The 10,636-nt window shown below is 40.1% G+C and overlaps 1 protein-coding gene and 1 non-coding gene across 3 annotated transcripts; both read right to left on the bottom strand.

Annotated features, from left to right (window-relative positions):
* Positions 1-2,118: 2,118 nt before the first annotated feature.
* LOC121757556 (CTL-like protein DDB_G0274487) lies at positions 2,119-5,533 on the bottom strand. 2 transcript variants are annotated; one of them, XM_042153083.1, is made up of 7 exons: positions 5,275-5,533; positions 4,065-4,606; positions 3,567-3,750; positions 3,212-3,436; positions 3,015-3,131; positions 2,562-2,795; positions 2,119-2,466 (listed from the first exon to the last, which is right to left on the bottom strand). In XM_042153083.1, exons 2-7 carry the CDS (start codon positions 4,526-4,528, stop codon positions 2,254-2,256), a joined length of 1,437 nt encoding a protein of 478 aa, XP_042009017.1. In that variant the 5' UTR covers positions 4,529-4,606; positions 5,275-5,533; the 3' UTR covers positions 2,119-2,253. The 2 variants fall into 2 exon arrangements, with proteins under 2 accessions (XP_042009017.1, XP_042009016.1); XM_042153082.1 differs by having other exon boundaries at positions 4,065-4,516.
* A 3,966-nt stretch (positions 5,534-9,499) lies between these two features.
* Positions 9,500-9,606, bottom strand: LOC121759763. The gene has a single exon (XR_006041711.1). It is a non-coding gene; the product is annotated as a U6 spliceosomal RNA (small nuclear RNA).
* Positions 9,607-10,636: the final 1,030 nt, after the last annotated feature.

Here is a 10,636-nt window from a genome sequence, read left to right as displayed (position 1 = left end):
TCCCATATCTTAGGAACAATTATTTAGTAATCTTTGATTCACCAAATCTTTCTTGTTAGTTAGGGTTTAGTATTATATATAGGATAGATTGTTATCATTTTATGCAATCAATGAATGAATGAATGAAAATCAATCTTTTGCCCAACAAACGTGTTGAGAATTATCTTTTGCTAAGATCTCGTGCTGCCCGACGGAGAGGAACTCCCGCGCACAGCCGGTTCTTGCTACCGCCGATCCTTCGCTAGGACGCCGGAGAAAGGGGATACGACGTAGGGTCGTATCATCTGGTGCTTTCATTCTATGTAACTCATGAAACGATTTAACAACAACGGAAGGGAGCGCTGGGGTGCTTCTCGCCCGGATATCTTCCCGAACGGATCTTCCCGTCGCCAACACCCTGTTGGCTGCCGCGATCCCACCAATTACCAACGCCAGCAGTTTGACGAAAGTGAATTCGAGAGTAGACCCATGGACGAGATGCGTCCCGATGATTCGGTTGGCAACAAACTGGATCGATTGATGGATAGGATGGATAAATTAGATGCTTGGAAAGAGGAGACGGACCGGCGGTTTGAGGATTTGGAACTTGCAATCCCGCGCGTGTTCAGCCAGCCGTTTGCCTGCGATGACGACGATGAATGGGAGTATGAGGATTATCGTCGCAAACGTAATTGGAATAGTAATCACCACATGGGATCGGTCCAAACCCGTCGCCCCACCTGTTGGTATCCTCCCGGTGATCGACCACGGCCGAGTTGCCAGTTGTACGACCCACCACAGTCACAGAGGCCCCCTTGTTGGGAACCACCGCCTCGCCGTGCATCGCGAGAATATTCGGACTCCTCATATGTACCGCCGTGGCAGCCGCGCTTCACCAACGTGGAGTCCTCATCAATATATGGGCAGCCGCACTTCACCAATAGGGATTCCTCATATGTACCGCCGAGGCAATACAAGACCTCGACTATTAGGCAACCCACCTATTCGTCGGACGTACCACCACGAAATCCCCCAGAAATGGATCGTTTGAAGCTTTTCGACAGCGACGGCATTTCTTCAGACGACGACCTGTCCAAAATTGAAATCAACCAGGAATTTGCCAAAAACAAGAAGCGAGAGGAACTGCATAGGTACGAAGCGCTCAAGAAGCAGGGCAGAGTCGACTCGTCGGCCTCGGATTCAGAGGAATCGTCGTCTGGGGAGGAGGAGTTGAAGAAACCGAGTAAGAAGACTGACGCCAATTTTTTTGAGGTGTTGATTAAGGTGAAAAATCAAGACCCGATTTTGAGGGAGCAAGATGCGAAATTGTTCGAATCCGATGACGAGGATAGTAATGAAGAGGAGGATACTGCAAGTATGAAGAAAGGGAAGCCAATGTATTTGAAAGACGTCGTTTCGAAGCAATTGATTAAGGCGGGTCCAGAGCTAAGTGATGGAGAGGATGGAAGTGGGAATGATGGAGAGAATAATAAGTTGAAGAGTTATTCGCAAGAGCAGGAGGAGCTGAGGAAGCAGATTGTGAAATCTCTGGTGGAGGGGAAATCGGATGATGATAAGGAGCTGCCACATGGAGGATGGATGAAGGGCTTGCTAGCCACAAAGACATTTAACATCGGGCTAAACATGTCGGCAAAACCTGTTGTCTTCACGAATGTTCAGAAATTTGATGGGGATTACTATGTCGGGAGACGTTTGCCTATTTGGCGTGTATTCGATCCAGGAGGAGACACCTCACCAAAGCTTTTGTTTCCAACTATCGTCGTTGCTTACGCTTGAAGACAAGGCGGATTTCAACCGTGGGGGAGTTGATACGATCCCATATCTTAGGAACAATTATTTAGTAATCTTTGATTCACCAAATCTTTCTTGTTAGTTAGAGTTTAGTATTATATATATGATAGATTGTTATCATTTTATGCAATCAATGAATGAATGAATGAAAATCAATCTTTTGCCCAACAAACGTGTTGAGAATTATCTTTTGCTAAGATCTCGTGCTGCCCGACGGAGAGGAACTCCCGCGCACAGCCGGTTCTTGCTACCGCCGATCCTTCGCTAGGACGCCGGAGAAAGGGGATACGACGTAGGGTCGTATCAGTATCACAGTTCCAATGGAAATTACCCAACCGAATTCATTATGCTATGCTATTTTAAGAAAACAGGGAAATAATGTGACAACATTTTATACAACTTCGGTGATCAGTTACATGAAGCCATATTTAGATACATAGTATAATTTCATATAAAATCAAGTCAAGCAAGTCCTGCTTCTTCCTGTATTTGGTCTATTCTATTTGCTAATACTTGTCTGGCACGAGCACTTCTGTGCTGCAGGCGTTGATGTAGTTTTTCCGATATCTGGGCGAAGAATGCTGCATCCCACCTGCTTATCAACGAAGGATCTTCTGCATAACAGATATAAATCGATGTAACTGCACTTTCCACGACCACCATGGCCAGTCCAACCTACAAAGCATATATAAGAAACCAGTACGCAGGCAAACCAAATGCAATGCTTGTCACCGTCAAATGACACGAGACGAGATAAGCTGCTTCCTTACCAAGATCATACCCATCAACATGGCAGTAGAGCCCACCATAACCACCCTCTCAGGATGCTTGATCCTGGTCCAGATTGCTGCACATGTTCCTGATATCAGCCCACCTAACACTGTGCCCATGAACAAAACAGCACCTGAACAATCGTATGCTATAAGTGCCTCCACACCGGTGGACTGGAACAACTCCCACGCATCTTTCGCTGAGTGATTAAAGCTTTTCCCGTAAACACCAATCTGGATGAGACGCCAAATCCATGTTTACGTAGGTATCCAAGTGTAATCTCAGTTTACAAATTAAAGGACTATAAGTTCCACTCCTGTACATATTATCCTCACAAATTCCCCAAGTAACAAAAAAAGTGAGGCAAATTTGGGATAATCATTGTACTCTTAAAGGATTTAATGTCTTTTGTAGGTAGTTGTTATTGCTAGCATAGACGTACTCATTAGTACCTGGACATAAGCATACTTATTGAACCAGCGAACCAGAAACTCTACTAAATGGAACAAAAAATCAACACAGCAGAGCAGACACTCATTGTTGCCAATTTTTGACCGCAATCCTCTGATCTGTAAATTCCATCAAACAAATTATTGATGGTAAGAGGCAATCGAAGTGAAACTACATACTATAATTTAAATGTGCTCACCTCCCACCGTAGGGTTCGAATAGCAGCAGTAAAAAGTGAACCGTAGCATATACTGCCAAAAGAAGTAGTGACAGCATGTTGCAACGAACTCATAACTAGTTTGGGAGGCATTGATGATGCTTCTCGACCACCATGGATAAGAACAAGAAAAACCATACCCGAAACAACAACGTGGACAATATTACAGAGAACTGCACCAGTCCAAAACAAACTCACTGACAGAACCTGTAAGTGCATGTGGTAAGACCAATACTATGTTATAAGATGAGTAAATGAGAGCTTAACCAGTTCACAACCCTAGAAAAGCTGATATACATATATATAATATTTATAGAGCAAAAACTTGCCAGCTCACCACAAGAAGCCACCAGAGACCACTATCCCCAATGCCTAAAGCAACAACCCCAGCTGCACCAAAAGACCACAGGGCTAGCCACAAAAGCATTACAAGCATGAAAAGGCTAGCTACTCTTGTGATCTCAGGAAGGTCCCAGACCATTTGTACTGCTCTTTGTAGTACCAGCATGGTAAACGGGAGCCTGGAAGGAGAGAAGAGATAAACAGAACCAAACCATGCATAAAATGTCAAATCCTTGCTATAGATGATAACACTCTTACTAGATATGTTTCAGAATATTAAAAAACTCAAAAAAATCATTAGAAATATACACTAATTAAGAGGAAAACTTTAATATTAGTACTTGTACTTAAAGAAAAGAAAAGGATTTTCCTTATTACTGGGAAATGCAACAGGCAACAGCATCTAAGCATATTGGGCCCTTATTTTTAACCATTAAACTTATTGAAAAATCAACAAACACTAAGGTATTAACCACAAGGCCACAATGCTTACCTGTCAATAACAGAGATGACATACAGGAATTGCAATGCAGCACCAATAGCAAATGCAACACCCCAGAAGAACTGCTCGATCCAGAAACACAGAACACTGATGACAGCAAGATATGTAGTCAATATGTGCACTGAGAACTTCATCATTTGAGTAGCACGTGAACCGAGCAAGAATAACCAAGTCCACCCCAAAACTGCACCAACTCCACCAGCCACGGCATACAATGGCCAGTAGTCTTCAGTTAAACCATCCTTATTCTCGAGAAATCCCATTGTGTATTTATCAATATTTAGCCTATCCAATTGCTTAAACCTATTTAGCCCAAAAACCCCGAGAGCAAAACCTACCACAACCAAATGCGCTATAAATATCACCAACCAGAACACATCCCGCCAGTAACGAGACACTATTTGGGAGATTCCTTGAGAAGATGACTGACTCCCCATGACATTCTGCAGTCCCATTTATAATGTTATCCACATAAGCAAGAAAAAAACTGGGGAGGGAAAGAGTACAGTTACATCCTGCACTTGTTCATATATCTGCAAGCAAGTGTTGATCATTCACAGAGAAATTAATAAGACGAATATGTCTAGGTACTGACCCATCGCGATCCTTGTTGCAGATAGCATTACAGTCATTTGGTTAGCTAATTAAATTAATTTTAAGATCATATCCATTCAGAGAAAATTCGTGTTATGCACAAATTATTAAAATAAAAAATGAAAAACTTTAACAAAACGATTGGTGCCTAAAGCAAAAACAAAAAGGATCTATACTGTGTTCCGGTTTATCCTAGGGGAAATCTAAAGCAGAATCGGCAGGAAATGCAGGACAAAACTAATTCAGTGATCTGCAAAAACTAACTAATAGATTCTAAAAATGCCGCCCAACTTCATTTGCACCGAAACCGATAAATTCAACCAAATCTACTTTTTCTTACGAGAACTGTTCCGCTTGCCAAGGTCTACAATCGCTGGCACATATTAAAATCAATCACAGCAAAATCCACACAGCACAAGCACACAAATTCTCCTTAAATCAATAGAATAAGAATAAGATGATTAAATTCACCAAAACATAAACGCCTACATAGGTCGCCGGATCAAGCACAGTGAAACAATCGACAAAATTAAACTAAAAAAACAATAAAGCGAAATCCAAACTTATAGTCGCTCCGAAAAAACACACAATCTAGCCATTTCCATACCGCTTGCGGTGGTCCGACGGCGGAGTCATAGGAGGAAGAAGACGACGACGATGAAGAGCGAAAGTCGTTCATTAGGCCACGGCTAGCAGGAACTCAGCAAAATCAACGTATATACTGGATCAGAATTTTGTTTGGTAGCGAATATGAGTAGTTTTGCTAGGGTTTGGAAAATTTTGACAGCAAATATAGTTTCAGAGGGTGACGGCATTTGCAAAATGGGGAAAGGGAAAAATTTGGAGATGAGGCGAGGAAAAAACGAAACGGCTATTATTTTAATTTTAGCAATAGATTAGGCAAAAATTTAAATAAAAAATGGGAGTGAGTAAACGGCGTGAGTTGCAAGGCAGTCGCCATCCTTGCGTAATGAATGTTGATTTAAAATATACGTTTTCCGTTCAATTAAATATAAAACATTTGAAAATTAACAAGTTATTGTATATCGTTTTTTATAGAATAATTAAAAAATATATTTTATTTTTAATGGAAGAAAGAAAGATTCAAAAAAATAAGAGTAGTAAACGGCGTGAGTTGCAAGGGAGTCGCCCCTCTCTTGCTGTGTGGTAATGAATGGTGATTTTAGTAAGGTTAAACCACGCGCTCTCCCATTTAACGATGAATTTTCAATTCAAATTTTCTGTTCAGAAAATACATATCGTGCAATGTAAAAAACACCGGCTTTGGTTATTTTTAGTATTTTACAAAATATTTTGTGATAAATGAAAAATAAAATAAGTGCCTCATTTAAACTAAACGGAGGATTATTCATATGCTTCATAAACAGGTAGTGTTATGCAGTTTTGAGGTTATATTACTAATGTACTTCACTCTGTTCCATGTTAATGCAGTTATGCAGTTTCAAGTTAATTGAATCATTTCTATTTTTAACAATGTTAATGCAGTTATGCATTTTCAAGTTAATTGAGTCATTTCTATTTTGACAAAACGTAATTCTCTTTTTTTATTTTATTCTCTCTTCATCTCTTTTATTTTACTCTCTCTTACTTTTTCCACCATCCATTTAACACACTACTTTTAAATTTCGTGCAAAAAAGAAATACATCTATTAACAAGGAACGGAGAGAGCAGTAGACAAGTAGTAATCCATATAGGCTACAACTATATTTTAAAATTCAGATGGGCAAGTAAACTGAGAAAGTTATTGGTTCATTGGGCAAATCGGTTGAAGCATTAATTAAACCATAATACTGTAGGAATATAATTTAATTCCTCCGTCTCATAATAAATGTCACACTTTTCTTTTAAGTTTGTCTCATAAAAGATGTCATATTTTTTTTTTGGAAAAAACTCTCTCTTACATTAATATAAATATACTATTTTATCTCTCCACCTAACACACAAAACAACATCACCTAAAATCTCGTGTCAATCTCCAAGTGTGCTTGGACAGAGAAAGTAATATAATTCAATAAATATTATACAAAATATATTACTAGAATTTAGTGAATGATAAAATATATTTTACAATATATTATAAACATATTAAACCTTATACTCCCTCCGTCCCCCATAATTTGTCACCATTTGACCCGACACGGATTTTAAGAAATGTAGTAGAAAGTGAGTTGAAAAAGTTAGTGGCATGTGTGTCATATTTTTATATATTAGTTTTATAATAAAGTGTGAGTGAGAATGAGTTAGTAGAATATGAGGTCCACTACCAAAAATGGTAAAAATGAAAGATGGCAAATTATCAGGGATGGAGGGAGTATATAAAAAGTTGTACTATACTTAAAGAATATTAGTAAAATTTAATGAATAATAAAATATAACTAAAATTGTGTGGATAATACATATAATTTTATACATTTAATAATTAATTATTACTCTCTCTGTCCCTAAAAGTTAGTCCCAATTTTCTATTTCCGTCCGTCCCACAAAATTTGTCTCATTTTACTTTTTACCATTTTTGGTAGTGGACCCCATATTCCACTAACTCATTCCTACTCATATTTTATTATGAACCTAATATATGAAAGTAGGACTCGCATTCCACTAACTTTTTCATTACATTTCTTAAAACATGTGTCGGGTCAAAGTAGGACAATATTTGGGGGACGGAGGGAGTAGAATATATTATTAAATACAAATGATTAGTTAATGCAGATAAATATTACTCCCTTCGTCCCATAATAGATGTCACACATTCCTTTTTAGTTTGTCTCACAAAAGATGTCACATTTCCTTTTTTGGAAAAAGTTCTCTCTCATATTAATATAAATATATTATTTTTCCTTTCCACTTAACACATAAAACAACACCTCCTAAAATCATATGCCAATCCCCAAGTGTGACATCTACTATGGGACAGAGGGAGTACTTTATTAGAGTGTCCACAATAGAGTGGCACAGCCATGATTCCACCCAAGGCACAGCCACAAAAACTCTTCCACAGCCACAAAACTTGTCCAGCCAAATAGTGGTCAGGCCACAACCACAAATCTCATTATTTTATCAATTGTTGGTATATTTTAATTAGATTAGAATAAAAAATTTTGGACCAAAATAATTAGAAAAAAAACATAATTTAATCAGAAATAAAAATAAAACCAAATATTCGTTGTATTATAGATGTAGGAAAATTATACAATGAAAATTATCGACATCACACAAACAACACCGTCGCGCATATGACGATGTGCCCGCTTCTCTACGTGCCCAGATCTCTTCAAGCAATTTGTCCTGGAGTTGGGTATGTCCTGTTTCCCTGCGCATATCGGTGAAAGTCTGGAGCAATTATTCGTTACTACATGATACACCCATCTGCATGGGCACAGTGGCAACACCGTCACTTGAACTAGGACCATCATCCGATGCCCAACTTTCTGCAGCCGATCCTTCATCATTTATCATCATGTTATGCAATATGATACATGCATACATGATATCAGCGACATCGTTTTCGTGTCAAACTCGTGCCGGACACCGAATAATGCCCCATCGTGCTTGGAGCATACCAAAAGCTCGCTTAGCATCCTTCCTAGCACCCTCTTGACGTTGCGCGAAATAGGATTTCTTCGGACCAATCGGATGCCGGATTGTCTTGACAAATACGGGCCAACGAGGATATATCCAATCTGCCAAATAGTAGCCCTATTGTACTGTGTGTTGTTGGCCACGAATCTGACCTCCGGACCCTCACCCCGGCAGTCGTCATTGAAGAGGTGCAACGACTGCAAAACGTTGACGTCATTGTTCAACCCTGCAACACTGAAATATGCATGCCAGATCCACCACCGATAGTCAGCAACGGCTTGCAGGATCATCGAGGGGTATTTGTTTTTGCATCTAGTAGTGAACTGACCTTTACAAGCCACCGGGCAGTTCCTCCACTCCCAGTGCATGTAATCGATGTTTCCCATCATCCCTGTAAAATCGTGCACCCTCCCATGCATATCTAGCAGTATCTGGCAGTCGGTGGCGCTTGGGTTTTGTAGATACTCTGGACTGAAGATGGCCTTCATGCCCCTACAAGACTGTCTCACAACCTCTAGGCTCGTCGTGTCACCCATATGTAGTTATTCGTCAAACATGTCAGCCGGCCCGGCATAGGCAAGCTGCCTAGTTGCAGCGATGCACTTCTGCAACATCGACAGTCCGATCCGGCCGCTAGCATCACGTCAGAGGGTGAAACACCTGTACCGCCCCGCCAATGATGTCGCTATATGGAGGAAGAGCCATTGCGACATTCTGAAATGCCGACAGAAAAGCTTTGGCGGATAACGGGGGTTTTTACCAAAGTAGTCATCCATCACCCGCTGGTTAGCCCGACATAGTCATGTCGGATTGTCCGCTGACGATGGATCGGACGAGGGACCGCCGCGGCTGCCTCCTGCTCCGCTTCATCATCAGCTTCTCTCTCGACCTCTTCAACCACTACATCAAACGCCTCATCGATCAATTGTTGATAATCGTCGTTATCCATTTTTTGAAAGTGGAATTGAGTAAAAGTTTAGAGTTGAGATTGGAATGGTGTGGAAAAAATGATTGGAATAGGTTGTATTTATAGAATTAAATTAAGAAAATTAAAAAAAATTACTTCCAGCGCGGTGCAATAGACCGTCGCGCCCATGACCCCACCGTCCCATCCTCGCCGCAACTGCGGCTCGCGCCTTTCTTCCCCACCCCGCCGCGCCAACCTCTTCCCCAACAATAGCGCACCGCGGCCATCCTATTGGAGTCACTCTTAGTCCCAACTAAATTGAGTCAAAATATTTAGGCACAGAGATTTATGCGTGTCATCCTTGCGCAGGGGCCATGCTAATCATCTCTGTATCGTTCCAATTTTATCGGTGTTAGGGTTTAGTATACTGAAAAGCATGTTTCGAGCAAATTCGCACGAATAGGAATTTTGCTTGTATACGGAAAAACTCTACAATCCACTTTTAACCCGATTCAGTATTATTCGAGCAGTTTGCACGAATAGAATCAGTATATTATTACACTGTGTTTACTTTTGCGTTTATAAGATGTTTTATAAACATTTAAATGCATAAGAAGTAAACAAAGCCTAAGTCTTTTGCTTAGTAGACTGGTTGTGGGCGTCGTCCACTTTAAGGTAACCACAGTCGGTTCTATGCAATGCTTTGCAAAAGAAAAAGAAGAATTTCACAACCTAGATAGGCTTTGGCTACCTATCGTGAAAGGTTGCAATGTCAGTCCGATTATTTCTAAGCCTTATTGAAATAAGATGACGTTGGTGTGGTATAGCACTGAATGGATCTAACAACAAGACGAGTCTTTATGCTATCTACTGAAAGACGAGGTCTTGATAATTAATTTCTTAATCTACATACGTTAGCATTGAGCATACGACATTGAGTATCTACTGCTTTGACTTACCAAAGGTGCGGGTTTTTCGTCACCCAACGATCCAGGTATATTGGGTAGTGGTGATCATTATCTAGTGGTGCTAGGATTGCTATTATGTTGAATCGTGCACGAGGTGAGTCTCGTTTGATAATGTCCTCAAGAGGAGCTTGAACAAGGTTTTATTATTCGGAAACTGGCCAGTTGGAGTTTTATTACTCTATGAATAATAAATAAGTGTTTCTTGCTAAGTCTACTCTTGGAATTAATAAGATGTTAATTAATTAATTCTATAGCAGACTTTAATTAATTAATGGGCATTTATATCATAAGCGCGGGAAATAAATAATAAACAAAATGGAAACCCGGAATACTTATAATTTTGGATTTGGATGGGGAGTTCAATATTACTTCTGTAGTGGCTGCTCGTAATATTCCAATATAAGCTTGTATTAAATTGTGGGTTCAATTTAATTAGTAAAAAGCTAATTGGGGGAGCCCATATCCAAAACCTTCCATAGATCCCTGACTGGGC

Source organism: Salvia splendens, chromosome 12, assembly GCF_004379255.2.
Source record: "Salvia splendens isolate huo1 chromosome 12, SspV2, whole genome shotgun sequence".
NCBI classification, from domain to species: Eukaryota; Viridiplantae; Streptophyta; class Magnoliopsida; order Lamiales; family Lamiaceae; genus Salvia; species Salvia splendens.
Note: the sequence above shows the minus strand (reverse complement) of the source record. Positions and strands in the feature narration are given on the sequence as shown.